The sequence below is a fragment of the Dermacentor andersoni genome, chromosome 6 (assembly GCF_023375885.2).
Source record: "Dermacentor andersoni chromosome 6, qqDerAnde1_hic_scaffold, whole genome shotgun sequence".
Classification (NCBI taxonomy): Eukaryota; Metazoa; Arthropoda; class Arachnida; order Ixodida; family Ixodidae; genus Dermacentor; species Dermacentor andersoni.
Window position 1 is genome coordinate 171,788,083 of NC_092819.1, and position 27,336 is coordinate 171,815,418.

General features: G+C 44.5%; 2 protein-coding genes across 2 annotated transcripts in view; one reads left to right on the plus strand and one right to left on the minus strand.

The window, feature by feature from the left end:
• Positions 1-11,370, plus strand: part of LOC126523436 (medium-chain acyl-CoA ligase ACSF2, mitochondrial-like) — a 348,233-nt gene extending 336,863 nt beyond the window's left edge. The window contains exons 16-17 of the mRNA XM_050172050.3: positions 2,920-3,062; positions 7,891-11,370. Coding sequence (XP_050028007.1) covers positions 2,920-3,062; positions 7,891-8,016 — 269 coding nt within the window. The 3' untranslated portion in view covers positions 8,017-11,370. The remainder of the gene's footprint in view (positions 1-2,919; positions 3,063-7,890) is intronic.
• A 2,612-nt stretch (positions 11,371-13,982) lies between these two features.
• Positions 13,983-27,336, minus strand: part of LOC126523437 (luciferin 4-monooxygenase-like) — a 245,123-nt gene continuing 231,769 nt past the window's right edge. Inside the window, exon 8 of the mRNA XM_050172052.2 lies at positions 13,983-14,174. Coding sequence (XP_050028009.2) covers positions 14,047-14,174 — 128 coding nt within the window. The 3' untranslated portion in view covers positions 13,983-14,046. The remainder of the gene's footprint in view (positions 14,175-27,336) is intronic.

Here is a 27,336-nt window from a genome sequence, read left to right on the forward strand (position 1 = left end):
GATTTGTCTAGAGCTTTAGACTGTGCATGTCACAGCAAATTAATAGCTAAGGTTGAAAATGCTTTTAGTATAGAACTTGCTGCTTGGATAAAAGGCTTCTTAAGTCCCCGCTCGTAATTTGCGGTTTACGAAAAAACGCTTTCTAACACAGTCGAAGTAACATCCGGAGTCCCCCAAGGGTCTGTTCTCGGACCATTGCTTTTCTTACTGTATATTAATGATATCACAGCTAACATCAATTGCCCTATAATACTATTCCCGGACGAGTGCGTCATATACAGAGAAATTAATCATTACAATTATCACATTGAATTAAATGATTCTCTAGCTTACATAGCTTATCCGTGCTCTTAATGGCAGATGCAAATAAACATACAAAAGTCCGCGATCATGACGTAACCAGGGAAACGGTATCAGCAATCATTATTTATCTATTTCAGAATACTGCAGGCCAACAGTTATATACGCGATTAATGGCACTCCACTTGAGAAAGTTGAAGAACACAAATTTCTAGGCGTTACATCAACCTCGGAGCTCAAATGGGGCAAACATATCAGTAATATAACCTCAAAGGCGCTGCGCAAACTATATTTTTTAAAGAGAAGCCTGTTGCTCGCAACCAAGTCAACGAAGCTGCTAGCCTAGACATCATTTGTAAGGCCTGTTCTCAAATACGCTAACACAGTCTGATTTCCGTATACACTGACTAACATAAGTAAACTAGAATCAATACAAAAAAAAGCTGTGACGATCATCCATAACAAACATAGACGTACATACTCTCCAACACATGTTTTAACCCAGTCTGGTTTGCGAACACTATCCACAAGACCAAAACACGCTCGCTTAAAATTCTTGTTTCAACTACTAAAAAATAACTATAGGATAGATACCTCCAAATACATTTCATTCTCCGAGGCTCGACTTACACGTAACGAGCATGCGCACACATTGACAGAATGAGCATGTGAAAATGACTCGTTGAAGTATTTTCTCCTCCCGCTCGCAATAGCAGAATGGAACCAACTTGATCCTGCTATCACCATTATTGAATCACTATGCGAATTTATCCCACAAATAGAAGAAAACTGTCTGTGAAAAACAGTACCTATGCATGCAGAGACACCGGCACAACTTGCTTTATTTGTTACGAAATTTTAATAAGCCCTCTCATTTCCGACAGCTTATTCGTTACCATAATGATTTACAAACACGAGTATCCTTATTTTAGTTACTTCTGTTTTATTACTTGCCCGTAGTGATATCTGTGAAATTGCATGTTATAAAGCTCCTTGCATTTTTCCCCTTTCTTTTATTCATTGTTTACTATTCTGCTTAATGCTAACAGGGTTTACTTGTACAGTATGTATAACTTGCCCTGATTATGGCGTCTTGTTACTTTTTGTATAACCCATACTTTCATTTCCTTGCATTGTACAATTGATTTATTGTACTGCCCAACTGTCACGCTCTCGAAGGAAAGCAGCAGTTGCGAAAATAAAAAAATAAGATTATATATATATATATATATATATATATATATATATATATATATATATATATATAAAGCGAGAGTTTTCCGGGATTTGGTCTGTTAACAGCCATTTGTAGGTTACCGACGTGGACGCACGTACACAAAAAACGATGCTCTATTTCCTACGTTTCGTCGGCCGGGGTCCGGCCTGCGTGAGGAACTACACACACACACACAGATATATATATATATATATATATATATATATATATATATATATATATATATATATATATATATATATATATATATACATATAGTGATGTGTTCTTTGCACTGTTAACTACCTCCCTTACGTCCACCTTGGTAGTTTTAAGGTATCCCTGTTATCACAGAGGAAAGGTATCGGTATCGGGGCTAGGGCAATGCGCCAGTGCTCTTCTAGATGTTTTTGCGATGTTCGACAACATCCTTCAAGGCACTCTTCTAGACAAACATATGCTCCAACTTTTCAGATATCCTGATGATTTCCTGATTATTTAAGTCGCTCACCGAATGGCTCCCTGCCTGTGGTTGTAGTACCAGTCCTAACTGCCTTGAACGCTCGCTCGAGTGCTCTTTGCTTTACACCTGAACTTCCCAGTAATCACTCGATTAGATTTTTAGGCATTCAATAAACATTTCTTAAACGATAGGTATGTGTGCTGGTGGTTGTCACCTAGGAGAAAGAAGGCGTTGTTACCGTACCCAACTGCTCACTCAAAACCCGTTAGGATAGCGATTGCTATCAATTGCTTTCGTAATTCACTGTAAAGAGTTGCCGCCACAGCCTAAAGTCAAGCTTTGACAAGAAATTTGAGCATTTGGGAGCCGCTGGTTTTCCGAAAGTGCTTTCGAAAGCGGTGGCACAAACATTGCTGCAAAAGGTTAATGGGCGAAATACAAAAAAGGCTCACCCAACAGTAGTTGAGCGGAACAGATTTCACGTCTCTTCTTTGGTCTTCGTCTTTGGCTGGTTTATTTCTGAAGAATACGTTTCAGCTGACTCAGATCGCAGCTCTCCTGCAATACCTCTTGCTTTAATCTGTGCAAATTCAGGGACAATATAAGTACAATCTAATACAAGAGCCGTTGCATGAATTTAGGAAACCTTCTGCTTTGTTAAAAGGCGATTTTAAATGCGTGGGTTTCAAAGGTAATTTCAGAAGAGTCGCTATTGCTTCATTCTACCAATTATTATCTTATAGCCCCTTCCATTGTAGCGAGGTTCGATTGTGTTGACTGCCATGATAAAACAGGGCCTCTTCTGACGAATGCCCCTGGCGGCCCACCTGACTTCTCAAAAGGGGCCTGCTTTGAGGAACTAGTTTCCATTAGTCAGAAATGCTGTGCAAAGTTATCCGATCTTTATAAATTAAACAGTTCTCCATTTCACACGTCGCAGAGCACGAGTCCGTGGAAGAGGCTAGCGTGGTGGGCGTGCCCGATGAGCGGCTGGGCGAGGAGCTGTGCGCCTGGGTGCGGCTGGTGCCCGGCGTGGCCGGCAGCACCACGGAGCAGCAGCTGCGTGACCACTGCAAGCGCAGGGTGAGCCCGTGTTCTGCACGCTAGACAAATCGGCACCTCGGTCATTGCTCAGATTGGTCGGAGCGCAACCGCCTGCGCTGCACATGCCCTGCAGCAAAGAACGGGCATCGAAACAGCTACAGGCGCGCAAATATTTACCTAGCGTGCACGAGCCGCCACGTCTCTGTGCTTCAGCGCCGTATGGCGGAGCCAAGTTGCAAACAGGGCGAGAGTAAGCGCATGCCCACAAAGCGCGCTCAGCTGGGCCCATCGTCTGCTAGGCTATTCGTTCTTAAGGACGTCACCCCATATTAACGCACTTCAGATGAACAGGCTGCGTGAGTAGGCAAATTGTTTTGCTCGTATTTCATGTTCCGAAGATCAGGAAGCAGTCTGGGAAAGCAAGTTTCAAGATACATCACACGCGCCCAGTCATGAGATAAGCCGAAGAATATGGATCGTTAATTTGGTGCTTGCTACCCTCCGTGGTTGCTCAGTGGCTATGGTGTTGAGCTGCTGAGCACTAGGTCGCGGGATCGAACCCCGGCCACGGCGGCCGCATTTCTATGGGGGCGAAATGCGAAAACACCCGTGTGCTTAGATTTAGGTGCCCGTTAAAGAATCCCAGGTGGTCCACATCTACATGGCACGCGCAGTGACAGTGCATGTTGAAAACCTAGGCGGTGATGACGCTAGATTGGCCGCCAAAGCTCGCGGACTTAAATGTCATAGAAAAGCTCTCGGGCATTTTTAAGGCCATTTGTCAAATATAGGCTTCCATACTGCAAATACCGATGCGTTGTGGGAGGTCATCAAGAGCCAGTGGGGAGAGCTGAAGGCGGACAGCGACCTGGTACCCGCCCTCTACGACTCCCTTCCACGTAGCATTGTCTGGCATAGAGGAGCTTTGCGTTGGCTTCACCCGCTACTGAACGGCTTGCGCGCACCAAATTGGTGCACACCTTCATTTTTATTTTTTAGTGTTTCATCAAGCACGCAACGCATCATGAGATGCTTTACGCACAAATTTTGTTTTGTTTTATTCAGATGCAGCCACAGTGCTGTAATATTTATGAAGGTAACGAAGATTGTTCCTTATGATCCTGATAATCGATGCCTGAGCCAGAAGTTCTTTAGCAGCTTCCCTTAGCGATGGCATTTCAATATGTCTGAAACTAGATAGCACGTGTGGGGCACATAACGGCCCTTTGTACAGATTAAAAAAAAGTATTTGCGTGAGCAAGCAAGCAATGAACGATCCGTATTCTTCGGCTAATCTCATCACTGGGGACTTGTGACGTATCTTTGAATTTTATTTCCAGGATTGCGTGCTGATCTTTGGAACATAAAGTACCAGCAAAACCATTTGCCAGCTCACGCTGCGCATTCGTCTGAAGTGCGCAAATATGGGGTGACGTCCTTAAGAAGGAATAGCCTAGCAGACGATGGGCCCAGCCGAGCGCGCATCGTGGGCTTGCGCTTGCTCTCGCCTTGTTTGCAACTTCGCTCTGTTGTATGGCGTTGACGAACAGAGATGTCGCTGCTTGCGCATGTTAGTTAAAGATTTGGGCGGCTGTACTCTCAACCTCCGCAGCATTTCTTCAGCATCCGCAGTAGCATCAGGATTCTGGATTCTGGTGAGCGTCAAAGTTGCATTATCAATTATCAAACAGCTATTAGATTGTGCAGGTCACCTTGAATTTTGTTGTTTGAACATTTCAGGCTACCCGCAGACAGCTATATAGTTTATTCAGTTTTTTTTTTTCATTGCGAAAATATCAACCTCGTTTGAACATCTGTAATTTGGCAACAAGAAATCGCAGTGCCTTGGTCCAGGATCTAGTGCACAGTGTAAGGTCTAGCTCTAGCCTGTCCCCCTGGGTTCGACACTACAGCCACCAACAATGAGTCGCCAGCCTGCAGGAGCGGAGATAGCAGGACGAGCAGAGGGAATCATTCACGCGAGGGAATTTTTGGTGACGACTGTTCAAATGTGCTTTCTTTCGTGCACCATGAGTTATAACAAACAAAATTTGGTTACGGGCTAAGGGTGCACAAGGGGGGAGGGGTGCACCCGTGTCGTGCACCCCTGTCACGTGTCGTGCACAAGATAGAGGTGCACGACACGAGCGCTGCCTGTTCACGAGCGCTAACTGTTTTGTGTGATTGGCTTAGAACACCTTTATTCTTAGAACACCTTAGAACACCTTAGATTTCCATTTTATGCTCATTCCTGAGGCAGATTCGGAAGCACACCACATATATACTTGGGTGCGAAAACAAAAATGCTCAGCCTGAATCCTTAACACTTGGCGCTCGCAATTTAACTGGCACGTCACTCCCAAATTATTTCAAACACTTCTTAAACGCACTAAATCCATGTAATAAACATGTGGAATCGGTTGCCGGACATGGTAATATGAAGCAGAGCATCTTTCTTGATCGAACTAATAAAAATGAAGTGCATCACACTTTTATGTGCTTAAACAATACTAAGTCACTCGATACCGATGATTTGCCGATCTCTCAACTAAAGCACATTATACACTTAACCGCAGAAGTTTTTGGATATATCTTTACCTTAATTATCAAATATGGAGTTCTTTCAAAAGCTATGAAAAGATCTAGAGTGTCAGTCATTTTTTAAAGGAGTAGATCATAATATCTAAAGTAATTACAGACCTATTTCTGTCTTTTCAGTCTTATCTAAGTGCCTAGAAAGAATTGTGTTTGTTTTAATTGCGCGGTTCTTCAATAAATCGAATGTTCTAAAAGATGCACAGTTTACCTTTCGAAGCGGCAGCTACTGCACTGCTGACATTCAAAGAAGCTGTAGTTCATCGCACGGAAACAAATGAATTTAAATTCGGTATTTTTTTTAATTTCAGCGAAGCCTTCCATTTCCTTCACCATAGCATTCTTTTGCGCAAACTAGAATCAAATGGAATTCGTGGTAATTCCTCATATCTACTTAAATATTATCTGCAAAATAGATTCCACAGTGTACACATCAATAAATATAGGTCTTCGTTCTTGCCTATTATTTGCGGCGTACCGCAAAGGTGTATTCTGGGTCCCCTTATGTTCAATGTTCAATGATGTCGTGAACATGGGCGAAACAGTACGTAACATATGCAGATGATTCAACGATACTTATATCTTACACTAAACTGCGTCATTTACTATTTAAAGCTAACGACGTGCTTTCGGAGATTTTCTTGTGGTAAAAAATGAATCGACTTAAGGTCAATCCTAATAAAACTAAACCTGTTATATTCCGTGCTAAAGATAAAATAGTGACTACTCACCAGCTGATAATTCTTGATTCCCAGTGAAGAGATATATTGATACGCATAAAATACTTGGGGTTTACATTTTATTGAACTTAAGTTTGGATGCTCACGTTAAATACCTCTGGAGGAAAATCTCGTCTGTAAGAGGAGTCGTGTCTCGCTGCCGTATTATGCGGCCACTCAAGGCCAAACTTCAAATATATCACGCATTGTTTACCTCACATATAAATTATTCTATGTTGACATGGGACACAACAACAAAACCAAACATAATTAAAGTCATTGTTCTACAAAAAAGGGTAATTTGGTATATTGGAAACATTGAACGTCTGGGAACCACTTGCAAAGCGTTCGATGGTTTCGGTATAATACGGGTTGACAAGATTTACTCATATCGTTTGTCCAACACATTATACTTTTCAAACAGAGCACATTTGAACTTCGTTACAGCCCTATAATGTGCAGAGCGCCGTGTTATTAGAGTACCTACAAGAAACACCTACATATGGTTTGTACCTCGATTTTGTACAACCTATAAGTATCAGAAATCAAGAAAAAGAATTGGCCATGGGCAGGACATGGAATGAGGAGGGAAGATAACCGATGGACGTTAAGGGTTACGGACTGGATTCCAAGGGAAGGGAAGCGTAGCAGAGGGCGACAAAAGTTAGGTGGGCGGATGAGATTAAGAAGTTTGCAGGGACGACATGGCCACAATTAGTAGATGACCGGGGTAGTTGGAGAAATATGAGAGAGGCCTTTGCGCTGCAGGGGGCGTAACCAGGCTGATGATGATGATGATGACGATAAGTATCAAACTTTTGCACACAACTTCCCAACAACACTAAGCACATATGAAAACACAGCCAGTTGGAGTAAAAAACGGTTACGTTTGCTCTTTTCTTCTATTGTTTGCTAGCAATAGATTCAGTATCTATAAATGATATCTACTTTAGTGCTTGCAAATAAGCCATTAAAGTCACTAATCTTTTTTGCAGCATTTTCAGTGTATTTGTGTGAATGGTAAATATGTTGTGCTATGTATTGTAATTGGCATACGAACTTCCATGTGCACAGTATTTCAACTGTACTCGTGTGATTTATGAATATGTTGTATGATTCATTGTAATCAGCATGTTTCCAGTTTTTCCTTTGTCACGGCGGGTCACCTGCGCACCTTGTATAGCTGCTGCCATGTAACGGTCACCTTGTAAGCCGCACGGCTTTTAGCCCAGCGGAAGTTGCAGCATATTGTCTGGCAAATAAGCTTGAACTTAAAATGGAGTATAGCCTTTAGCGTGGTCGTACGCGCAGAAAGTGCTCCGGAAATGTAACCTTTACTTAGGAGAAATGATCCCCTGCCGTACTTAAGCATTTTTTTATCCGGCATACAACTTCTTTTATAAATTAGAAAAGTAGTTCGGCCTATATGTTTTGGAGGAATGTAAAGAATTTCGATTTGGTAGAACAGATAACCACGTAATCTCTTTTCTATAGAGCTGCAGTTTTCATAGAGAGACACGGGGCTCGTAAAACGGCATTTGGTGGTGACGCAGGTGAACAGCCTCAAAGTGCCGAAGTACATCGAGATTGTCGACGACTTTCCGCGGACCAGCGTCGGGAAGATCTCCAAGCCAGACATACGGAGTGCGATGGCACGAAAGCTGGGCGTGCAGTCCTGAGCGCTGACCACAGTGCATTCTGCGAGACCTAGCGAGGCATAGCGTTTAGTTGTACCGCAATGGCGGCCTGACTTAAGCACTTTCGATATTATTGTACTCGTTTTGGGTAACAGGGCCGCTCCTGACTGGGTGGTTGTACTGCTACTCACACTACAAAACTACTACAAAAGTTTAGTGGCAGTATTCCAAAAGCCAGAAAAGAAAATGGTTCTTCAACAGCAAACCTGAATGGAAAAAATATCGCGCTGTCACACTCACATAATAATGACAATTAACATCTAAGAATACAATATAAAATGGAGTGCTCTGCCTTATTTAAAAAATCTGCATTCTTGAGTGCTTTTAGGCGTACTTAAGGTGCATGGGACCTGAATGACGCTTCTTTATCTTATTTAGGCGCCACATCGTAAATACAAAGAGCTGACTTCCATGATGGCCTGTATTCTTATGCATCTATTTAAACATGAATGTTCCTGTAACCCACACAACCACAGCTTGGTAAAATAAACTTTACACAACTGAGGCAGTTCACGTGCAGTAGGGATGAAAGTGAACAACGGTGTTGGGGCTTTCTGTCTGTAGCTGTAAGGTCTAGTAATTTTCCTGTCTTGAGGAATTCAGGGTCAGCATTGGAGACCCTTTACGTCATACCTAAAAGTGCTATGATTGGGAAAAAAAGAGTTCGCTCTTCAGTAAACCTTTTCGGAACCTCTACCTGCGTTTAAAGGATGGGAGAAACTATTGGAATAAATCCGACCAACGTTGTATTCCATGCGAGAAAAACAAAATCGACTGTGCCTATGTTCAAGAAAGCAGATTTGCTGCGAAGTGAAAAAGAATGACGAATATGGATTGTAGGTAATACAGTGGGGTAGAGGCAGGTAGGGACAACCTCTCAGAAAACTGAATCTGATTTTCTGAGGGTTAGGGGGAATTAGGTTACACACGCCCCATCAAGCGCAAGTCTATCTAATCTGTGGTTTCTGGATACATTAAATCCTACCTAATTACTTAGCCTGGCAGTCGAATGCTCTCGTCGACGAATCAGATGTATGCGGTAAGGGACAAAGGCGGCAATATCATTTCTAATATGGATGAGATAGTTCAAGTGGCTGAGGAGTTCTGTAGAGATTTCTACAGTGCCAGTGGCACCCACGACGATAGTGGAAGAGAGAATAGTCTAGAGAAATTTGAAATCCCACTCGCAACGCCGGAAGAAGTAACGAAAGCCTTGGGAGCTATGCAAATGGGGAAGGCAGCTGGGGAGGATCAGGTAGCAGCAGATTTGTTGAAGGATGGTGGAGAGTTATTCTAGAAAAACTGGCCACGATGTATACGCAATGCCTCATGACCTCGAGCGTACCGGAATCTTGGAAGGACGCTCACATAATCCTAATCCATAAGAAAGGGGACGCCAAAGACTCGAAAAATTATAGACCGATCAGCTTACTGTCCGTTGTCTACAAAGTATTTATTAAGCTAATCGCAAATAGAATCAGGAACACCTTAGAAATCCTGCCTGGTCCAGTCAACCAAAGCACCAGGCAGGATTTTGTAAAGGCTACTCAACAATAGACCATTTTCACACTATAACTCAGGTGATAGAGAAAGGTGCGAAATATAACCAATTCTTATATATAGCTTTCATTGATTACGAGAAAGTGTTTGATTCAGTCGAAATCTCAGCAGTCATGGAGGCATTACGGAATCAGGATGTAGACAAGCCGTATGTAAAAATACTGAGATATCTGTAACTGCTTCACAGCCACCGTAGTCCTACATAAAGAAAGCAACAAAATCCCAATAAATAAAGGTGTCAGGTAAGTAGATACGATCTCTCCAATTATATTCACAGTGTGTTTACCTGGAGTGGGAAGAATTGGGGAGAACAATTAATGGAGAATACCTTAGTAACTTGCGATTCGCTGATGATATTGCCTTGCTTAGTAACTCAGGGGACCAATTGCAATGCATGCTCACTGACCTGGAGAGACAAAGCAGAGGGGTGCGTCTAAAAATTAATCTGCAGAAAACTAAAGTAATGTTTAACAATCTCGGAAGAGAACAGCCGTTTACGCTAGGTAGCGAGGCACTGGAAGTGGTAAGGAAATAGATCTACTTAGGGCAGGTAGTGACCGCTGATCAGGATCATGAGACTTAAATAATCGGAAGAATAAGAATGGGCTGGGGTGCGTTTGGCAGGCATTCCCAGATTATGAACAGTAGGTCGCCATTATCCCTCAAGAGGAAAGTGTATAACAGCTGTTTTTTACCTGTACTGACGTACGGTGCAGACACCTAGAGGCTTACGAAAAGGGTTCTACTTAAATTGAGGACGACGCAACGACCTATGGAAAGAAGAATGATAGGTGTAACATTAAGGGATACGAAAAGAGCAGATTGGGCGAGGGAACAAACGCGAGTTAATAATATCTTAGTTAAAATCAAGAAAGAGAAATGGGCATGGGCAGGACATGTAATGAGGAGGGAAGATAACCTATGGTCATTAACGGTTACGGGCTGGATTCCAAGGGAAGGGAAGCGTAGCAGAGGGCGACAGAAAGTTAGGTGGGCGGATGAGATTAAGGAGTTTGCAGGGACAACATGGCCACAATTAGTACATGACCGGGGCAGTTGGAGAAGTATGGGAGAGGCCTTTGCCCTGGAGTGGGCGTAACGAGGCTGATGATCATGATGATGATGATGATGATCATGATGACTTAGTCTGGCGCATCCCCGCTCGTGCGCAAAATTTGGCGGAATGCCTACCAACCACGGATTTTATCTCAATCCACCTCACCGCATACGCGACGTGAGGCAGTCCTATTGATGCGTGAACAAACGCCCTCTCTACTGACTCACCACATTCAGAACTTTATGGAGGGTAAGGCATGGTTTCAATCTCATTTGAGTGGCTTGCCGTGATTTCTTTAATAATCGCAACGTTCAATGGGATCGTTTGGTTAGCTACGTAGCCAAGCCTTTTCAGGCGATCGGCCTTGCTGCTCGACTGGGGAGGCCTCCTTGCTCTTACTTCTTCAGTTCCCCTTACTCCAATCTGCGCAGTGCTTCATTGTGTGGTCCACACAATGACAGAAAGTTAGGTGCTGCACTTTTCTCTTCAGTTTCTTTCTTTAAAGTCACTTGCTAATACTACTACGCGTAGGCATCTCAGGCATCTACCTACAACACGCTAATCCGCGACCCAGGAGGAGGGGCTGGCGGGCTTCTACCATACATCAGGAGCACACTGCTCGAACACGTTAAAACACAGGGCTCCCCTGAAGACTTGGCCTTGCTTTCCTCGACATACCTGAACTGAGGTTTTGTGGTAAATAAGGTTGTTCTCTCTCACTTTCTGCCTTTTTTATTTCATCGCATGTTGTTCTTTGAACAGGCTCTCAGCCACAATGGTCGAGGGACTTTCCAGTTAGCGAAGCACCTACACCAAGCGACCACGGAGGAAATACCAGGAGTAACGCGCGACGTGTGTACAAGAAACAAGGTCGCACAATAAGACAGCAACATCGATACGTTTACTATGCTGAAGTCATTTACTCAGCAAAGCAGTTATTTACGAAACAACAATGGCGTTTTGGCAACAATGAGAATGCTGAAACCGGCACCATAAAGATGATCGCTGCACGCGAATAACGGCTGCGTGATGGATTCTACTTTAGCGCTTTCAAATGCTTACAAACGCTCAAGGTGAGTATATCGTAGAGACAAAGGCCAAAGAGGCGTGCATGAAACCTTGCAGACGACGTAAAATGAAACAAAAAGGCCGTCGTGCTCGTGCCTAAAGTGCTATGGGAAAACACGGTCACCTTTGCTGCGAGGTGTGTTGTTCTCGTGTCAAAGTGTTGAGTCATGATGCTTATGGACGTAAACTGTAGGCTTTGAACTCTAACTGGGAATAACTACCTGCACGTGTTTGGGCTGAGCACATGTGCAATGGTCAGACGTCATATACAGGCAGACCATAAACATGGGTGCACCAGTTCTGAAACTCTCCTGCTGTTTCGCGCTTACTAAAAGCAATAGTGAACATTAAAGTGCGCAATTCTTTTGTGATGTGGTGTTTTCTTATGCGTCCTTTCAGATATATTTGGGCACTGCAGTTTCCCAAAACTGTGGAGGGCGATCTTTGTGCTAAAATTCTTGGCGCTTTCTTCTACTAACAGTAATGCTGTTCCATGTGAGTGGTACAACCTCGATTGAAGTGCCCTATATGCTGTGAGAGTGATGAATGCGAGCAGCGTATGCTCGCGCATTTGATATAACTGTAAGCGACCTGTCTTCGCCTCGATGTCAACATTATGTTGGCGCGCAAAGAAATATAAGTATTACGTGAGCAACTTGCGTGAAGTGCAGCTTGTCGACGCAAGACATCGTAACACAACGCTGTCCGCAACGTTTCAACGGAACGCAACAGATGGGACAAAGTGAGTGGAGAACACACCGCGTCACTTTCCTTGTGCCATCTTTTGCTGTGTTCCGTGCGAGAGTTGTTGCCTTACAAGTTAGCTTGGATTCAGACCTCAGTTATCCGCAGCTTGTAATTACATGGTGCTTTTTTATAATTACTTTTCTATTGTTTACGAAAGGCTCCATCTTTGTTCAAGCTCAGTCATGACTATAAATAAATATGCTCTTGAACAGTTTTGCGGGTTCATGTTTAGGTAACTCACTTAAAAAAGAAATAAAAAAAAATAAATTATGGGGTTTTACGTGCCAAAACCACTTTCTGATTATGAGGCACGCCGTAGTGGGGGACTCCGGAAATTTCGACCACCTGGGGTTCTTTAACGTGCACCTAAATCTAAGTACACGGGTGTTTTCGCATTTCGCCCCCATCGAAATCCGGCCGCCGTGGCCGGTATTCGATCCCGCCACCTCGTGCTCAGCAGCCTAACACCATAGCCACTGAGCAACCACGGCGGGTCATTCGAGAGCCTTCGCACATGTCGTCGCATCTTGATCATCGGTTTAAAGTTTTCAATCTTTTCTATCCCACAAACATTTTCTCAGATGCTTTTCTGTCAAAGCCGCCGCGATGGTTTAGCAGCTATCGTGCGGCGCTCCTAAGCACGAGGTAGCGGGATAAATCCCAGCTGTGGCGCTCGCATTTCGCTGGGGGCGAAATGGAAGAACGCCCGTGCCTCGTACATTGGGGGCACATTCAAGATCCCCTGGGGATCAATCCGCAGTCCCCTTCTACGGCGTGCCTTACAAGGAATTTGTGGTTTCGGCACGTACAATCCTAAAATTGATTCATTATTTTTTGCCAAGGACCACTACCGGGTGGAACCCTCTTCCCTCCTCCATAGCTTGCAACGAGCGCGCATTATCTTTTGAGATTGCAGTGGCCTATTATATTTGGAATTTACCGCTTTAAATACGAATAATTGTTGGAACGAGTATTTTTTCTTACTCATCGTACCCATCCCCTCTGTAACACCCTCCTGAGCCCTGAGACTAGTTTTAATGAATAAGTATATTCAATATTTACCATTCCGTTTAATCAACTATACTTAATCTGGTTGCCGTCTGTACGTCTTCTCCATCCTTGGCCACCCATGTGCGCTTATTTCTTCTCTTTCACGAGCGTCAGAATTATACACATGTTTTGAAATATTGTGAGGTGCAGCCTGAGTAAGATATGTCGAATATAATTGAAAGCGTTTTGTTTTTGTTTTTCGACCAGAACAACAATACCTAAATTTCCCCCATGGTTCTGTACGGGGAAAGTTTATATTGAATTTTCCTGTCCGCAGACACACCTACAATTAAAAGTAATCTGGCCTTTACCAAATCGTTTCGCCGCTTCTATGATCGAACATCAGTGGTTCTGTGCAGTGGTGCGATATCTTTGGCAAAGACGAACGAGAAATACTGGTCAACAACGTGCCACAGTCAGGAAAAAGTGCTAACCAGTTGAAAAAGGTGTCCCACGTACAACAACGGCTGCAGCGCGATTATTTGATTTGCGTTTTTATTTCAATTAAAAAACAAATTGCTTGTGGGGTTTTAGTACACTGTAGCTGTCTGGTACAACTGCTTTAATTGTTGTTTGATGACTTTGCCATTGATGTTCCTTGGCAGTCTCTCAATGAAGACAACACCGGCGTAAAGGTGTTTAAAGGCCTCCAAGTTTTCTGCAATGAAACAAATAGAAAATAGCAAAATGTTTACATCACGAAATAATTTCAACCATTCTGCGTTCACGATGGCTCTTTCTATACTGCGTGCGCTAAAAGCAACAAATGTGTCCAACATTTACGGCACGTTCAGAACATTTGCTAGTTTGCTGGAAGACTACCTTGTCCGATAGTTCGTATTGGTTGTCTCCGTTTCGTGGTAGTTTGCGGGCCAACGAGAAACACTACTACTGGCAGCGCTGCTATAAAACGCCCTATCCCGCAAACACAAAACATGTTGAAAAGAGCAGGAAGCATTAACCGAGGGCCCGACTTACCCTGCGTTTCACTCTGTGTTCGTACTTGCGTCTCTCTCTCTCTCACTGCGTTATGGACGGAGTGAACATATAGCATGGCCGGTTATTCATGTCGCTAAGTACACAAGGAAATCGCAGCGGTCGCCCCGTCACGACACACGGCTAAAGATGAACTGTCCTGGGGATGGCGCCCGCGCCATGCAAATTCCCTCGAAATCTGCGGGCACAGCAAAATCTCGTAGATTCCCTTCCCCGTCCCTGCACTTTTCTAATATAACATTCAATAGCAGTTATTAGCATGCAGAATCACCCGCGCAATGCGCCACGTGTTAAGGCCCCGCATTAGCCGAGTACTTGGCTGGGAACGCGCTCGTACTTTTTCCACCGGCAAGCATTCCTACGGCTGCCTCCCACAGGCGCCGCGGATGGTCTACACTGTAAAAAAATTTCGTAATGTTACGGTCAAACCTTATGTAAAAGTTACGTAGACCGTTCTGTTTCATGAAACACGGCGGCAGTCTACGTAAAAAAAACGGACGTGAGCTCTGTTTATGAAATACGGAGAGCCATCCGCTTTTCATATTGAGAGTAACTAAACATGTTGAGAGCGAAAAATCAACACACAAAGAATATAAAGAAAAGACACTGCCCACTCTCACTGACAGTTACATAATATTACCATAGGTAACGCTGTTTCAACATTATTCATAGGCAAATCGCAAATACACACACATACACTGGAAAGAGGCTTTAGCAGTGGCGCTGCTTACCACCCTTCATCACGACGGGTTGCATTTCTCCGGCACAACAGTGCAAAATGGACCGCGGTTGCAAATGGTGGTGTGCGGAGGTGGTACTCCTGTTACATTTAGGATTTCACTCTGAGAATAGGAAGGCATCGACGATGGATTGCTATACAGGTGGGTGATGCGTTTTTCGTTCTTAGTGCACGTGGCGCGTGCGTAATGCACCGCGATTGCTGGTGACGGGCTCAATTGTGTGGTAAAGGCATTCCTGCTTGGCGATGAAGATTCATAGAGCCGCGACATTGCGAGTCTGTGATAAAGGGCGTAGCGATAGAGAAAGAAATATAACAAGAGTGGACACTCGGCGAAAACTGGCAACAGGAAATACGTCACGCTAGTATTAACGCCGACCGTTTGCTGCCGCGAGCATCGAATAAGAAGAGAATGTGAAATGAGGTTAACAGAAATTGTGTCATTTATTTAATTCTTTCCCGGCAAAAGCGAAAATATCTGCGTATAAATTAAATTGAACTTTGCAGCTTACTTCCGCTACATAGCGACAGGCGAATCGGCGAATGACGAGCAACGTACATGCATTCGTCAGCCACACCGCCGAAGCGAGCGAGACCGGCCGCGCATCTGAGCGTTGGCCTGTTCGGTCACCCGTCTGCCTGTTTTTCTGTTGTTGGATTTAGCCTGGTTTGGTATGCCCCGGCGAATTCTTGCGTTCGTTCAGAACTTCGAAATGGCGCCACTACACTATTAGACTACGGCAAGGTGAGAAATTTTGTTGAACTGTCTGCGACGCATTTCAAGCAATTAGGCTTACGGCACGGCACCTAGGCTACACTTGTGATGAAGTTAACGAAAAACAGCGCGGCCATCGTGGCGCAGTTAATTTTGATTAAGGAATCGTACTCGCAGATGGTTGCGAAAATTTATATAAGCCCCAATAATATTTTAACTCATTTCGGTATTTTTCGGGCAGGCTAGTCCCACAGGGTGCTGTGACGCAGTTTCACGTGTACTGAATCTTACTGCGGCAAGTTTTCGCGCTTTCTGTGAGAGCCAACATTATTGTTACTAATTTCGCTACTTGGGGGCAGGGGGTACCTTTCGAGCGCAGTGGGTGTGCCTGGCGCTGTGACGCGGTTAGCGCAAAAGCAGCTCGGCCGTGGTGACAAAGCTAGTTTAGCGCGTACCCAGTCTTACTTCGACAAGTTTGGGACAATTTTTGTGACCCCGCAACAATTTAAGCCTTCTTGCGGTATTCACGCTTGTCGAAAACGTGACGACCAATTGTCGAGAGTGAGAACACCAGAGTGTGTTGCTTGCGCGGGCATAACGCGCAAGATATAACGCCAAGGAGCCCAAACGCCAGGAACTGTTAAGTTGAAAATTCTCTCTTCTTAACGGCACCCACGCATTTCTCTTGAGTGCGAGTAGAAGAGATTCTGCGAGCGTCCAGCATGGTCTGGTTGATAGCCTGTGTTGCGGCCACCTCTGTGTATTCGTAGCGTATTATCGCGCCCGTTGTAGCCAAGTTACGGAAACGCCCAGTAGCCCGTGTATTCGTGCTATTAAAATGCAGCAAATAAGGTCCGGGCAGAGGGGAATGCTTGGAAATAGAATGTTTTCCTGGTATGTACGGTATTGTTTGGGATAAGCTGGGCATTTTCTAGGCCGTGTGTGTAAGAGAGAACTGCTTTTGTTGGCAATGCCGCCCATTCACCACTTTCGCATGTTTCGCCTCTATACGCATTATTCTAAGATGTGAATACCAGAATGACACTTGCTTGTAATTTAATTTTTTCAGCTGACGTCGTCTGGTGGAGCTTCCTACGGAAACTACTGCTGCTTACGCGGTGCCACAACGTTGGATGAATGCACAAAAAGCCCGCAACGAGCATTGACAAGGAGTCAAATAAACATTTCCCCATTTTACAAGGTGTCTTGCGTCCATTGAAATTGCACGTGGCACATATTCGATGTGCCACGTGCAATTTCATAAAGATGATCTCCCTGATGTCTTGCGCCGGCAAGGTAGCCGAGCACGCGGTCCTGAACATGCTTTCAAAACATCTCGAAGGAAAAGGTATCTACCCTGCAACAATGATCGGCTTTATACTTTGGCTATCCACCCAAGACGCCAGGAAGCTCCTCAAACATGAGATCATTCACGCAGACACGAGAGACGCGAGAGTAATCCTTGGGCTAGACCCCGAAAAGGCCTGCGATAAGTTATCACATGACTACATACTCGACGCGAACATTAAGCTCGGCCTCGGCACTAGATTCTACGCTTATATAAAATTGTTCCTGAGGGACAGAACGGCCGCCCTGCGTCTAGGGGAAATCAAGTCCCAGAAATACAAACTGGGCAGCTAAGGGCACCCTGCAAGGTCCTGTCATCTCTCCAACGCTTTTTAAGCTTGCGCTAGCCGGCCTAGGCAAGAGACTGGATCAAATTGAGAACGTCAAATACACCATATACGCAGATGATGTAACGCTCTGGATTCCCGGAGGTAGCCTGTGATCAATTGAGAACGCTCGACAGCAAGCGATCGACGCGATCGAGGAATACCTCGCTCTCACGGGCCTGCGATGTTCGCCCGCGAAGTCGGAGCTCCTCGTCTACAAACCATCGAGAACTGGTACCAAGCCAAGGAGCGAAATCAGAGACACACACGCCATTATTCTCAGAACAAAAGACTGAGGAACCATTCCGCACGACAGAAAAATCAGAGTCCTCGGCATGCTCGTGGAGAGCAACGGCTCTAACGCCGAGACAATGGAGAAGATCGTGACCAAGTCGAAAAATGCCTTGAATCTCGTACGGCGCGTAGCAAACAAACACAGCCTTAAGGAAGAAAATGTCCTCAAGCTCACAGACGCCTTCGCGCTATGCCACTTCATGTACGAGGCGGCCATGCACAGATGGAAGGTAGCGGAGGACAAACTCAATGTGCAACTGAGGAAGGCAATCAAACTAGCGCTGAGCTTCCCCGAGAGTACGGGAAAAGAGCTCCTGCTGCAACTGGCGGTGCACCATACACTTGAAAAAATCACCGAAGCTCAAGAACGGGCACAATTCACAAGACTTTTTGGAACAAAACCGGGGAATGAAATCCTACTTAAGCTAGGTCATGACATCACAGCAGTCTAGAATCTATACCAAAGCATTCCGATGGGCACACTCAACTCCTACGCGGTTCGCCCACTCCCGCAGAGCATGAACCCCTAGCACCATCAACCAAGGGCTGGCACACGGATCGTTCATCCTGCGTGAAATACGTGATAAGAAGATCCTAGCCTGTTTCGTAGACGCGGCACAGTACCCGTCCAGGAAGGCCTTCGTTGCCACCGCGGCCAATAAGCAAGTTCAAGGAACAAACGCTCTCACAGTCAAGACCCACACGTCCGAGATGGCAGAACAGGTCGCCATCGCACTCGCGCTCACAGACCCGACCACCACACACATCGACAGCGCGCTCGGCCGTCAAAGCCTTTCAGAAAGGAGCCCTTGCAAGACAAGCACTATACATAGTTAATACATCCGCACCGCTGCCGCATCACTACATCTGCTGGTTCCCGGCACACCTCGGAGAGATCGAGGACGCCCCTCCCAATCTCAATGAGATGGCTCACAGGAGCGCGCGAGGCCTGAACCTCCGCGACACCACCTATTCTGCTCGTGACCATCCCTGCGGGAATCGGGATCCTTCCTCCACATACGACGAGATCACAAAGCCATTTTATCTAGACCGCAGAATATACAGCACACCTCACAATAAGCTCACCAGGCCTCAAGCACTAACGTTCAGAATGCTTCAAACGAACACATACCCCACGCAGAACAGACTACATCACTACATGACTGAGCTATACACATCATCATATTGCGAAAATTGCCTTAGCCCACTAGACGTACATGACTTGCTCTGGCCGTGTGGTCGGACCCACGTAAACAAGGATCAAGACTCTGCCATGCTACAAGAAGCATTATGTAGCACGGACCTGGCGGCGCAGCTCTGGGCCGTCCAGCGAGACCACGATGCGGCCAGGGAGTTAAAACTCCCGGTCTCAACGTGGCAGTAGCCCGCACTATGGGGCCTTGCACCCCGTAGCTCACAGGACCTTCCAGTAAAGTTATTCCATCCATCCATCCATACATCCGTATTCGATGGAGGCTTGCATAGATCGTTCGCAAACAATTTTACGTCATAATAAAACGAGTGCGCAGGAGGACCGCGCGCGGTTGAGCTGTACAAGCAAAAAAAAAAAAAACAGCGCTGGCGGCGTGACTCGTACCAGCTATAATTTAAAAAGCGCGCGCACAAAACCGAAACCGCAAGTGTGGTTCAGGTATTAACGCCGACGGCTTGGTGCGCTAGAGTCAATTCGGCCGCTGGGCTCTATGGGAGTGTCCGCTCTTGTTGTATTTCTTTCTCTATGGTGTAGCATTTGTTGTGCTGATTTCATATAGAGTATACATTGAGAAGCGCAGGCAATATCAGCGTCGCTGAAGTCTGTAGCAGTCCGTTCTTGGCTGTATGTGGCAGCTGGTTTACTTACATTAGCATTCCAGTTTGCACAGTGTTGTGCTGTGTTGTTGGAGCAATCTCTCTCGATGCGGTGTAACGCTATGTTAGCCGTATTCGGCGACGCATTGCATCACAGCGAAATTCTTAGCCAATAATATTTTTCCTTAAGCTTATGACGCAGTGTCCAGGCTAGGCGTGCGTAATCGCTGTGTTCATACTCGGAATTGAAAGATTGTTTGTCCGGAGTTTAAAGGTTGCTTGTGTATGAAGACCTCATAGAGCACGTTGAATCCGTATGCTCGTACATTACAATGCAAGGACGGTGTAACGTGCTTGCTGTAGTAACCTCGTGCCATCTGCAGTGTTAGGTAACGCTGACGTAACACGGTACCCATTAACTTGGGATCGAGCGAGAGCAATCGTGCTCGGTCGCAATTGAACGTATCCGCCTGATACCCATTAAGGGTCGCTGCAGAAGAAATGGATTGATTTGGTAGCTGGCAATCTGCATCAGATGTTTCTCGCATTTTTTCTTTTTGTTTTTAGTTGTGGCAGCTACAAGGCTGACGATCAATCTTCTGACGCATTACGTTACTATTTCACGTATTCTGGGAGTGGATTTCCACGTAACATCTGCCCATACGCGGCCGTAATTGTAAAGAAAATGCATCTCATAAGTCATCTTTAACGTAACCTTTACACAGAACAGCGGTGGCCAAAAGTATATAATGGACAATCTAAAGTTGTAAATGTTTCAAACTAGTGTAAGAACAAATCAGACCTCTCAACCCTGATGTTAAAGGCTGGTTCTAATACTGACCGTCTCTAGTTGCATAGACTAATTTTCAGCATATATGCATCACTAGAATAATTATTTTAAAATGCTTGTTGTTATCCATAACAAAATGTCTGCTGTTTTTCCGAATAGAAGGTGCTTCGTGAAGCCTTTTTTTAAATGTGGAATAATATCATTGACAATACCAAGCGATACCACAGCAATCAGTAAATCGGCGACAAGCTTATGTGCAAGGATGTAATTCTATATGAAAATGTTTTTGCTTTACTGTGGACAACCGGTCTGAAAATACGTGATATTAGTATTTCAATTGCAGCTATTGCCGCAGTGAAGTATGTCTGTGTGCCAGTTTTTGCGAACTTTCTCAGCCATGAGGGCCTGCTCGCAATACCTGTGTGCCACAGCCATCTGTCGAGTGGTGCTCTTTGCTCTGTTAAGCTGTGCCATTCTGTTGTATATCGGTCTTACATGTGCAGTCTTAATGGACAATGACTGCAAATTTTGGCGGAATGACGAGGCCAATGCGAGTAATTTTGAGCACGAGCACGTCGACTTTAAATTGATATTCTTTCAGACGCGACTTCGGTGCACACATGAGTGGTGTTTGAAAAACTCCAATAGTGCCAGAATTCAGGATTTGAGGCAACAGATAAAACCTGCACCAATAAAATGATTGTTTAGTGTCGCCTTAATGAGTATGCAAAAACACTGCATACTGATCACTAGCACTGTCATGCATGGGCTCCATGGTAACTAAGGTTAGCCACTAGTAAGCTCACTCTGAGCTAGTGCTGAGCTAAGTATAATAGGTGAATGTGCGGCGACATAATTACTTGAGTTCGACATTGGAAGGCAACGTAACAATGCAACTTTATAGCCTGAGCTTGCAGCTGTGTCGCGTGGTCAGACGACCAATATAGATGAGTATTAAAAAGGAAACGAAAAGTGCTAGTGCTAGTACGAAGTGACGGCGACAGACAGAGCAACATTCCCTTCGTCCTGTCTGTAGCCTTGTTTGATTCCCTTCTAAACATGTACCAAGGAGGCCAATTGAGAACGCTCCTGCAATTGATCTGAATACTTTAATTTGCCAAGCAGATTAAATCAAGACACGCTAGTATAGTGGGAGCTATTCTGCAAGTTGTGTAGGCTTTTAAAATGTGTCACGAGGATACATCACTAAAAATTTGGTCTACAACTGCACAAAGAAGCATCAGTTGCTACTTTGCTCCTACAAGGTTGTGTCAAGGGTTTATGCAGATTTTGTAAGATAACCCTTGAGTCGTCGGCCTGTTTGTCCTACACAATTGCTGCTGCAGGACAGTGGGATGTTGTAAACAGCATCAACCGTACTTCCTATGAACTCCAGCACATACTTCTTGATGCAAACTTCACGTCATGGCCTGGTCCGGCTAACAATTTTGTACGTATCCAGATTGCTTGGCGCTGAAAATAATAAGGTAGTTTCAACTCTCCCAGAAGTTTGCTAGAACTGACGGCTGCCTTTGTGTACAGATAGCATAACAGTCGTAGGCCTTGCCTTCCTTGACCTGAGATGTCACCCACGTTCAAATCCATTAAATGCTTCGTGTTGACGCATGCCAAAAGGCAGTGTGAACGCACTCTTAAAAGCAAACATTGTACTTGATTATGGAAGCTCCCCTCCACTTCGGGGTGGTGCCAGGTGTTGAGAGTGCTCTCTGGTCTTCCTGTAGCAACAACATGCTTCAATGTTCAAGTGCGCTAATAGGAACGGCCAAAACGCCTTTGAGTGCGGGACATAGCTTTAGCACGATCCTCATTACAGAAAATGTTCGGGCCCAGATAGCGGAGCATATCTTTCAGTAGCAGTTCTGCTTACTTGAACATACGCGGCACTGTGTAGGAGACATTAAAAGCGGCTCAACCGCTTTAATAGGGACTTTTCACTGTAGAGAACACTGTCAACTAATCGTAAAGCACTAGCTACTGTGAGAACCAGCGTAGTAAATGTATTCTGCTTCTCTGGAAACTTTCCGTCAAGTAAGACTACTAAATTAGTCGAGTGAGTTGTTTTCTGTCTTGTCTACTGTGCTGGATGAGTTCCTGGAAGCGGGAAAACTACCACTGCACTATCACTATCTCCCATTTCTGGACCTCAGTGTTTCTTTGGCGAGTGTCATGTGTACTGGATCTCTATCCCATGTTTTAAGGAGGGTATTCTGCCTTTCATATCATCTCACTCTTTTGCTGCGAAGCTCTGTCACATGAGCCCCGAATGGCCTCCTCAACAAGGCGAGACATCACCAAGTGGAGGAGAACCTCTAGACCCAGGTCTAGCATTGGCCTACAGTGGGGTGACCATTGGCATATCACATTGACGAGGTCAGCCATAGTCTCAAAAAGATTGTTGGTAGAGTTAGAACATTTATTTGTCATGTCAAGCAATCTGGGTGAAGAAATGTGAATCATACCACCACTCCTTGACGCAAAGTGAAGCAGGAGGCACATGGAACAGTTCACAAAATATGCGGTTGTTTGCAACATCCCGCTGACGTGCAGCTGCAACTACGCAGGACAAATAGGCCTTATATATATATATATATATATATATATATATATATATGTATATATATATATATATATATGTTTGTGTGTGCGTGCATTTAAACAAAAGACAGCCTGCGCTCGCGCTGTCTAGCCTTCTCCCGTCTGTTCGTGCTCACAGCTACAATTTATTAATATTTACTTACATGCACAAGTGAGTCCAAGGTCAGGTATACTTATGAAGTTTTACGAAACAAGTTGGTCATCATATTACATAATTCCCTGAAAAGATTGTCGCAATATTCTCACTTCTAAGAACATATAAATGGTTTTCGAAAGACGGCTGTCTCTAGAGCCAATGTTTTCGGAAGAGGTTTGTCTTCAGAGCACTAACAAGAGACATAAGCCTTGGCATCGTGGCAGAATTCACGTCATTCATTGCAGGCTTTAAAGAAAACTTGATTGAGTAGGACACAATGCAAAGTCTTCAAGAAAGATGTCAATTTAGTCATCTTCACCATGCAGACTGAGCTGATTAATACGAAGACACTACGTAGGACTGGGACACAAGGCATCAGTGGGCCTCTTCGATTGTCAGTCCCTGACAGTCCCGCGCCGCTTGCGACTGCTGCCCCGCATCTGATTTTCTCAATCAGCTTCGGAAGCTCGGCCCACCGGTCCGAGAGCTGTCAGAATCTCATTATTTCTTTCAGAAGTCGCAGGCTGTCTGCGGACTCTCAGAGCTGTCCGCAGATATTTGCTCGGACATACGCCACCAGCTAGCCTACGATGGCTGTCTTAAGAAGCTGCGCGAGTGCTTGACGCCGTGTTCTGAAAGAGGCTGTGTGTTTCTGTGTAAATTGCGTGTTCCAGACAGCAAATATCGCGCACTCAGCTATCGCTTACGTTACATTGGTGTTTCCTGTGCCATCATGCGAGTTTTTCACGGGTGGTCTAATTGCTGTAGCTTTAGTCCTTGAACGAGAAGAAAGGGAGTTAAGCGAGGGGCCTGATTTTTAATAATCATAGCTTGAGAAGACAACAAACAAACACACCAAGGACAACATCGGGGAAATTACTTGTGCTTAATAAATGAAATAAAGAAACGACAAATTAATGGAAATGAAAGTGGATGAAAAAGCAACTTGCCGCAGGTGGGCATGATCCCACAACCTTCGCATTTCGCATGCGATGCTCTACCAATTAAGCTACCGCGGTGCCATTTCCCCGTCCACTTTATTGGGTATTCTTTCAAGAATATTTTTCCAAGTGTGAAAGAAGCCTGAATATACACGCAAAATTGCCTGCCCGACTGGCCCCTCGCGGCACTTTGCGTGTATTCGCGGGTTTCTTTCATGCTCGGAAAACACGTCTTTGTAGCACGTCTCGAACAACAGAAAACTGCATGGGGAGGTTTTCATGTTCCTCCACAATTTTCTCATGAACACTTCTAATTTAACTATAATATATCAGAAGTTGATTGATTAATCAATGAATGCTGACTATCTAATTAGGTGGAATAAAAAAAATCTGAGTATCTGAAAGCAACCGCAAACAGCACTACCTTGGTTCTGTCCAGCTTCATGGCATTTGCACATTTTTAATTTTTTGCTCAAATTACGTGGGACACCCTGTATAATGGGAACTTCGGCGATTTCTCTTGAGATGTATGTTGATCCCTTCTGTTATCAAGTTTGAGCGTTTGCTTTTGGACGCACAGGATTAGTAGACGGCGTGGACGCTCTATGTCCTAGACACACGTCGGGCCTTCAGTAGACGGTCTCACCAGGTGCGAGAATATTGGCGTGTGCTTTGTGTGTGAACAGTGATGCGCCACGTCCGCGGTTTTGCATAGTTTAGTGTGGCAGTGACACTTAAATTTCGCAGGCAATGAATCAGCTGGCTTAAATACAGAAGGAGCACGAAGACTGAGAGCACGATGTAAACTGAGCTTTACAAACATGTTCAATGTGCTCAGGCTGTGGTTTTATTATGCAAGCTTTATGGTTTTGTCAGGGACGTGTCCTCTGAACCTGCACCCTTTTGGAGGCCACGCTACTGAATTCGCTGAGTAGGGCGCTATCTACAAGTAGCTAAAAGCAGACGACGGCAGCCAGGAGAGTGACTTCCGATCACGGTGCTTTGAAACAAAACCTCGGACAGTTCCCGACAGCTGGATCACGTGACTGTGACCCACTCTTCTGTTAGCGCTAGGCAGATCGGAAGCCACAGTCGGTTTGCGGACAATCTAGTAATGCATAATCGAAGACGCCTAGTGCTCTCCCATGCATTATGTCCCCTGCGGGACAAAGGCCTTTCCTAGTAATCTGCAATGGTATCTGGATTGCATTGACCGACTCCATCCTATGCTTGCATATTTACAGATTTGGTTGTGGTGGCTAGTTCTTTACCGTACTCAACAGCATTCTTTTAAATTTATGACGAATATAATTTTTTGTCGTGCCATTGCTTGTTGAGCAAGCCTTTAATTCTGAAGCTTCATTTTTACATGCCAGTTTTCAGCCTCTTAGGTTAGTTTTACGACAATGCAATGATGGTACTTTTTAAGAATAATGGTAAGCGGTAGATTGCGACTCAGTAGTGTGTGCCATATGTGTTCCTACCAGTTTTTAGTCTTTAAATTTTCTTCTACTGATCCAGGACTCCTGTTACTAATCGCCTTAAGTAACATATTCCATTGCCTTCTTGCCCTCGAAAGTTAACTGGCGCTTTCTTGCAGGCCTTTAAAATGAGAACATGTGCACTGCAGACAGTAGGGAATGTTCAGTTAAATTCGATTGAATATGTCTGGTGACCGTTTTTAATTTTGTTTAAAAATTTTATTTTGCTGCCAGAGCCTGACAACAATAAGATCAACCGTAGTTTCTCGAGAAAAAAAGGTGTCCTTGCGAAAAACAATATAGAATCACTTGTTTAGTTAGAAGCATTTTCCCTGGATTTTATCAAATCGTCATTTTGGTTAGATCCCAAACAAAAAGTGTTGTGCCTGCAACTCTGTAAATGTTTTGTCCTAGGCTGTGGGCCAGTAGCATTAATTCCAACTAATTATCACAGAGTATCTCCGCTACGGTATAAACAAGAAAAAATTTGGAAATGCAAGATCGCACATATTAGCCAAAGTTGTTTCTTTGCATTTATTAACAGCGCAGAATTTGGCCATCTTGTTGCCACTGATGTCGTAGAAATTTGCAGCAAACAACTCTGTCCTCATTGCCTCTCCAAATCCACGGGAAGTATTCATGTGTGGGCAGGTTAATAAATTACTGTAAATTTTTTAGAAGTTTGATTCCTTTCAAAAATTTCCCGAATTAAGCACATTCACATGTAGCAATGCAATCTGGGAAAACATGTTGCATTATCTATTTGGTTGTGTCTCTGCAAGTCAAGGAATGGACAGAATAAACACTACTGCCTGCAGGATCCTTGTATGGAATGCAGGCATAGTTGCAGGTGCCTTTACGCCACAAAAATGCCACATGTTGCTTCGAAAAACGCATACTAACAAAAGGGCAAATTTTCAGTGAACACACTGCAGTACTATAGCTTTTCAAGAAGGTGGGGAGGGTATTTTGATGCCCATTGACGGCAATAGCTTGCAATTTTCACTGCCTAGGTAAAAAGAATATTATGCATTGATACTTCTTTCGTGGTACAACAAACCATATCTGAAAGGGGCTGACAGGTTTTGTGACAATTGTGGGACAAGCATGGTTTCTTTGTATTGTTGCTATTTTACCAGCATGTCAGCTAGACAGTATCTTCGGCTTGCTTGTGCTGCATCGGAATTAAACAAGACGCGTTTTTTGAGCTTGTTTCAAGAGTGCTTCATCGTTTATAGAAACAGTAAAATCAGCAAGGCTCTTTAATGGACCAGTGAAACTTGAAAGCTATGGTCTGCAGTATGTGGCCATGGCAGCTCTACCTAAATGCGGGAAATGTAATCTCTGAATGTCATATATGCACGTGATATCGTTGCCTGTTCGAAGCAAACGATCAATTGACTTGGGTCCTATCCATTTGATGCTTTTTATGCTATAAGGCTATCAATGACTTTATATCAACATGGCTGAGTCTGAACCATTTCTTTTGCCAAGAACATTTGCAATTACAGTTGGGAATGAGAAGGCAGTTATTTTTTTATCAGAGTAACAATGGCGCTGATGGTCGTAATAATTTAAGAGACTTAATCGGTTGGTGTTTCTTTCTTTTCAGGCAAAGCCGAAGGCATCT